Below are 6182 nucleotides of genomic sequence, written 5' to 3'. Positions count from 1 at the left end.
CACGCTGCAGAAGACGGACTCCTTCGTCCCGCGGTACGTGAGCACGCGTTGGCATCAAGGGGTTAAAATAAAGGAAAGCTTAATTGCGTGGTGTGAAGTTTTGGCAGGTCCGTTTTTGGGGTGGTTTTGCTGGGTGGTGGGTGCTGGTGGGTGTGCGCAGGGATCGCTCACCGGGACGCTGTGCCGTTTGCAGGAATTCCTACGTGAGGCTGCGCCACCTCTGCACCAACACCTGGATCCAGAGCACCAATGTGCCCATTGACATCGATGAGGAGAGGCCCATCCGCCTCATGGTACAGCCCCGTGCCCTCCTCCCCTGCAAGGGTTTATCCCCTGTGCCCCAAAAGCTCTTAGCATCCTCCTTCCCACCCAGCACCCGGGCTTTACCAGGGACTGAAATACCCTCATGATCCACGGGGATGGCTGGACACCAGCCTAGAACCCATCCCAGTAACATTAGAGCCCTTCCCAGTCCTTCTGATGGGGACAAACTGGGTCATTGGCTTCACCTGGGGTGGTAGCAGATGGTGGGGACATGCTTGGCACTGCCCTGTCTGTGTGACGCTGCTTCCCCGTTGTGTCCCAGCTGGGCACGTGCCCCACCAAAGAAGACAAAGAAGCTTTCGCCATCGTCTCCGTGCCCGTGTCCGAGATCCGGGACCTGGACTTTGCTAACGACGCCAGCTCCATGCTGGCCAACGTGGTGGAGAAGATGAACGAAGGTTTTCTCAGCCAGAATGACCGGAGGTAAAAAAAAGTCATTTCCCCGGGGAGGAGATGGGAACGTGCTGGGCTCCTCCAAGGGCTCTCCAGCATCGCTGCAGGATGGGGCCCCTGCCTGGGTCTCGGTGCCAGCGCTGTCTTGCTTTCCTGCCCACAACCCAAATCCACTCCCAAGAGTCTGGCGAGGAAACCAGATAACGCCGCAGCCCCGCTCTGGCCCCTCCTTTTGCTGCTAGAAAAATATCCGAGGGGGCTGAGAGATGGCCCCACGATAGGGGCAGCCGGGTTAGTCACGGTATTATTTTTAGGTGGGTGGGTTCTTGGTGCTTCCTGAGCAAACACAGATCCCCCGTGAGACAGAGCGAGCCGCTTCCGCCCTGCCAGCCCTCCCCGTGCGGGTCCCGCAAAGGTGACTAAGGGGACAGAGGCGTTAAATGCAAAATTCCTGGCATGAATCATGAGTTAAGGTCCCTGGCTTTACCCTGGCACCTGGCGATAGTTTCCTTAGGAACCATAGGGGCTGTGAAACCTCTTGCTTCAGGGCAGGAGGTGGAGGGGAGGATCAGCCAGCAGCTTCCCTGGCAGAGTTCTGAGCCCTGAAATGGGCTCTTTGGTCCTCCAAGATGTGCCGACATCGTTGCAAGGACCCGAGTCTGGATGGGCTGCGTGGGGTGGGTGAGCAGCACCCCTGACCGGAGAGTCCCACCACCCCACTGGCACCGTGTCCCTTTGCAGGTTTGTGATCCAGCTGCTGGAGGACTTGGTGTTTTTCGTCAGCGACGTCCCCAACAATGGCCAGAATGTGTTGGACATCGTGGTGACCAAGCCCAACCGGGAGCGGCAGAAGCTGATGCGGGAGCAGAACATCTTGAAGCAGGTGAGTGGTCCCAGGGTCCTGCATCTGAGCAAGGCTGAGGTCCTGCGGAGATGTCCTGCTCTGGCTGGGGCCACGTGGGAGGCCAGGGATCTGGAGATCCCGCATGGAGGAGGTGTCGCTGGTCTCTAGTTCATGCCTCTGTTGTGCACCAAGCCCTCCTGGCAAGCACGGCTGGTGTCCAGCCACGCATGGGGTTGATGGTGTGGAGGGGGACACAGCACTTCTCATCTTTGCTTTTTGGGCAGATTTTTGGGATCCTGAAAGCCCCCTTCAAGGACAAGGGTGGGGAAGGGCCCCTGGTGCGGTTGGAGGAGCTGTCGGACCAGAAGAATGCTCCCTACCAGTACATGTTTCGGCTGTGCTACCGCGTGCTCCGGCACTCCCAGGAGGACTATCGCAAGAACCAGGTGCATGGTGGGGGGGTAATGGGGGAAGCCCCCATCCTGCTACATTTTCCAAAGCCCTGGGGGGCTGCTGAAGTCCTGGTGGGGCAGGTGGCATTGCCAGACCCCAACACACAGCCCCGTGTGCTCACCGCCTCTCTGCCCCGCTCCAGGAGCACATTGCCAAGCAGTTTGGCATGATGCAGTCCCAGATCGGGTACGACATCCTGGCTGAGGACACCATCACAGCCCTGCTGCACAACAACCGCAAGCTGCTGGAGAAGCACATCACCAAGACGGAGGTGGAGACCTTCGTCAGCCTGGTGCGCAAGAACCGCGAGCCACGGTGCGTGTCCGGAAAGGCTCCGTCCCCAAGGGCTTTGTGCTGCGTGATGGGTGGGATGAGCCTCAAGCAGAGGTGGAGAGCGCCTCCGCGGACCCCCCTTTCACAGTGAGCTGTCTCTGCTCCGTAGGTTTTTGGACTACCTCTCGGACCTGTGCGTGTCCAACCACATCGCCATCCCCGTCACCCAGGAGCTGATCTGCAAGTGCGTGCTGGACCCCAAGAACAGCGACATCCTCATCAAAACTGAGTGAGTAGCCAAGGGGAGAGGATTTCCAGGTTTGGTGCCTGGCCCTGCGCTCCACCAGCTCCTGCGGTGTCCTGGTGAAACCCCCTCACAGTCCAGCCGCTCACTATCCACGGGAGCATCTCCAGTTTTACCCCTCTGCTGTCCTAGGCTGAGGCCGGTGAAGGAGATGTCCCAGACCCACGAGTACCTGAGCATCGAGTACTCGGAGGAGGAGGTCTGGCTCACCTGGACGGACAAGAACAATGACCACCATGAGAAAAGCATCCGGCAGCTGGCGCAGGAGGCCCGGGCTGGCAATGCCCATGACGAGAACGTCCTCAGCTACTACAGGTGATGGTCCCACAGCATCCTCCCCCAGGTGAGGGCTCAAAGGTTGCACATACTCACTCGCTCTCCTCCTCATCCCCGGGCAGGTACCAGCTGAAGCTCTTTGCCCGTATGTGCCTGGATCGCCAGTACTTGGCCATCAAGGAGATCTCCCAGCAGCTGGGTGTGGACCTGATCTTCCTCTGCATGGCAGATGAGATGCTGCCCTTCGATCTCCGGGCGTCCTTCTGCCACCTCATGTTACACGTGCACGTGGACAGGGACCCCCAGGAGCTGGTGATGCCCGTGAAGTTTGCGCGGCTCTGGACCGAGATCCCCACGGCCATCACGATCAAAGAGTGAGACACGTTGGAGCTCGGAGCAGCTTTGAGGGATGGAGCAGGAGGTGGGACTGCAGATGCCATCCAGTGCAGGGACTGGCTTGGCTTTAGCAGGAACTGGGAGGGGGGCATTTGTGGAGTGAATTTGTCAGGTCTCAGCCTTCAGAAGGAAGTGGGCTCCATCACAGTCACGAGCATCACTTCTGGCTGTGATGGCTCAGCAGCTGCCTGGCCAGTGCTCTGTCCAGACTGGGGGTAAGGAGACTTACGCCATCCTGCTGACCCCCAAAAACCTCCACTCGCAGCTATGATTCCAACCTCAACGTCTCGCGTGATGACAAGAAGAACAAGTTTGCCAGCACCATGGAGTTCGTGGAGGACTACCTCAACAACGTGGTGAGCGAGGCAGTGCCCTTCGCCAACGAGGAGAAGAACAAGCTGACCTTCGAGGTGCGAGTCCTGCCGGTGTCCCTGAGACGTTGCAGGACGTGATACGGTTTGGCTGCGACTGCCTTTGCCATGAGGGTGGCCACACTGGCATTCCTCTCCCCTGTATTAGTTTTTCCTGCTCAGCCTCAAGCACGGCAAGGTCTTGAGCTGCCTTTTCCTCCTCCAGGTCGTCAGCCTTGCCCACAACCTCATCTACTTCGGCTTCTACAGCTTCAGCGAGCTGCTGCGCCTGACGCGGACGCTGCTGGGCATCATCGACTGTGTCCAGAACCCCCAGCTGATGATGCAGGGAGTGTACAGCGACGAGGTGACGGGTGAGTCCCTGCTCCAAAACCAGGCATGGTCCTGCAACGAGGTGTTTTCTGTGGTCTGCCCAGTGCTTTCCAGTTTTTTCTGTTAAGAAAATAAGCCACTGGTTTGCTGACATGGAAACTTTGTCTGGGACTGCGCTGGGAGACAGGAGGCGTTGGGCCCTTGGCCATGCCAAGGAAATGGCCAGGTCCTCCCACTCATTCCCTGATTAATATCAGCAACATTTTCCAGTCTGAGTGAGTCCTTCCGTTGGTCCTCTGCCCCCTCCCTTTCCATCTGCGTTAACTCTGTCTGCTGTGGCTGCCTCCGTAGGGAAGAACGTGCGGAGGTCCATCCAGGGCGTCGGGCAGATGATGTCCACTATGGTGCTGAGCAGGAAACAGTCCATCTTCAGCCCCCCAAGCCTCAGTGCCGGGTCTGCCCCGGAGCAAGTGGACAGAGGGAGGAGCATTGAGAATGAGAACATTGTGGTGATGGAGACCAAGCTGAAGATCCTGGAGATCTTGCAGGTTGGAACCAGTGGGGAGGGGGAAGCATAGTGGAGATGTGGGTGGGACCAGTGGGGTGGGATGGGGTGGTGTGAGGAAGATGTGGGTTTCTGATGCAAAGAGCTGGCATGAAGAGGGGACTCACTTTTGCTTTTTTCTTCTTCTTTGCTGCTGGCAGTTCATCCTGAACGTGCGGCTGGACTACAGGATTTCCTACTTGCTTTCTGTCTTCAAGAAGGAGTTTGTGGAAGTTTACCCCATGCAGGACAGTGCAGCCGATGGGACGGCTCCAGCCTTTGACTCCACAAGTAACTCTTCCACTTTCCTCCTGGTACACCTCCAGCTCAGCAAACCCCAGAGGCTGGGGACACGCAGGTGGCGGAGGTGACAGCTCCAGCAGCTCTCATCCCATGCTGCTGCTGGCAGGGAGCGTGGGGCACTGGGGTTTGTGCCGATGGGACAAGGCGTCCCGTGTCCATCGAGGATGCTCAGAGCAGGGGCCAAGGAGCTGGGCTGGTTCCTGTGGGTTTCTGCCAGTGCATAGGGCTCATGTTGACCACCCCTTTCATCTCCCTTCTCCCTCCAGCTGCAGCCATGAACCTGGACCGGATCGGCGAGCACGCAGAAGCCATGTTCGGTGTGGGGTGAGTCCCTGCCCCCTCCGGTGCATAGTTTAGCCTGGCCATAGGGCTCTTCCTCTCCTGGCCATGCTGCCGAGGCTGAAAGCTGCAGGTGATGAGGAAGATGAGGCTCTAAAGGCTAATGCCACTGTCCCCGTCAGCCCCGAGGGGTGACTGAGTGCACGCAAGCTCCCACGCGGCTGCTAACACCAAGCGCTTTCGTCTCCGGCTTCAGGAAGACGAGCAGCATGTTAGAGGTGGATGACGAGGGAGGGAGGATGTTTCTGCGGGTGCTGATCCACCTGACGATGCACGACTACCCGCCGCTCATCTCCGGCTCCCTGCAGCTCCTCTTCAAGCACTTCAGCCAGAGGCAGGAGGTCCTGCACACCTTCAAGCAGGTAACACTGGTGGGATGCTGCTCTGGAGCATCTCTAACTCCCCCTTGGCTGTGGGTGCAGGACATGGGATGGGTCCCAGTCCCTTTCCTTGGGATGGAGATCTGGAGGAGGAGGGGAATGGGGTTTGTGCCCCAAACTGGAAACCCCTGGGAATGTCGCTGCAGGTTCAGCTCCTGATCTCAGCCCAGGATGTGGAGAACTACAAGGTGATCAAGTCCGAGCTGGACAAACTCCGCACGATGGTGGAGAAATCGGAGCTCTGGGTGGACAAGAAGGGCAGCAGCAAAGGGGACAGCGCGGTGGAGGGGAACAAGAAGGAGAAGAAAGAGGTGAGAGCCCTGAGCAGGACCCAGCTCGCTTCAATCCAACACCTGAAGCCTCTTGATGGGCCATGCACCCCCCATGGAAGAGAGGGGCCAGGGAGGGTCCTGCGGGGTGTGGTTACACCCCAGGCTTTGGAGAGGTGCAGTGAGACCCTGGTGCTGTTTCTGTACCCTTTCAGCTCGCTGCGGATGAAGAGGTCATTGCTCCGGGAGAGAAGAGCAGTGAGAACTATCAGATAGTCAAGGGGGTGAGTGAGACCAAATCCTGTCCCCGGGGCTGTCCCTGGAGACACAGCCAGTGGTGGCTGCCTGGCCCGGGTGGCATGGGGGCAGGAGCAGGAAGGGGGGAGGGGAGGTGATGGGGG

The 6182-nt window shown here is 58.7% G+C and overlaps 1 protein-coding gene across 1 annotated transcript in view; it reads left to right on the top strand.

Moving 5' to 3' along the window:
• Nucleotides 1-6182, top strand: part of ITPR3 (inositol 1,4,5-trisphosphate receptor, type 3) — a gene marked incomplete at its 5' end in the record, with an annotated part of 34322 nt that overhangs the window by 11741 nt on the left and 16399 nt on the right. The window contains 17 exons of the mRNA XM_010081386.1: nt 2-33; nt 194-293; nt 587-747; nt 1459-1600; nt 1846-2007; nt 2157-2329; nt 2457-2576; nt 2724-2906; nt 2990-3241; nt 3529-3673; nt 3840-3987; nt 4298-4494; nt 4652-4781; nt 5060-5117; nt 5329-5494; nt 5659-5823; nt 5997-6065. Of these exons, the coding sequence (XP_010079688.1) occupies nt 2-33; nt 194-293; nt 587-747; nt 1459-1600; nt 1846-2007; nt 2157-2329; nt 2457-2576; nt 2724-2906; nt 2990-3241; nt 3529-3673; nt 3840-3987; nt 4298-4494; nt 4652-4781; nt 5060-5117; nt 5329-5494; nt 5659-5823; nt 5997-6065 (2403 nt within the window). The remainder of the gene's footprint in view (nt 1; nt 34-193; nt 294-586; nt 748-1458; nt 1601-1845; nt 2008-2156; nt 2330-2456; nt 2577-2723; nt 2907-2989; nt 3242-3528; nt 3674-3839; nt 3988-4297; nt 4495-4651; nt 4782-5059; nt 5118-5328; nt 5495-5658; nt 5824-5996; nt 6066-6182) is intronic.

The sequence above is a fragment of the Pterocles gutturalis genome, unplaced genomic scaffold (genome assembly GCF_000699245.1).
Source record: "Pterocles gutturalis isolate BGI_N339 unplaced genomic scaffold, ASM69924v1 scaffold22124, whole genome shotgun sequence".
In the NCBI taxonomy this organism is placed as follows: Eukaryota; Metazoa; Chordata; class Aves; order Pterocliformes; family Pteroclidae; genus Pterocles; species Pterocles gutturalis.
The sequence above is the reverse complement of the archived record's forward strand: the minus strand, read 5'-3'. Positions and strand labels throughout refer to the sequence as shown.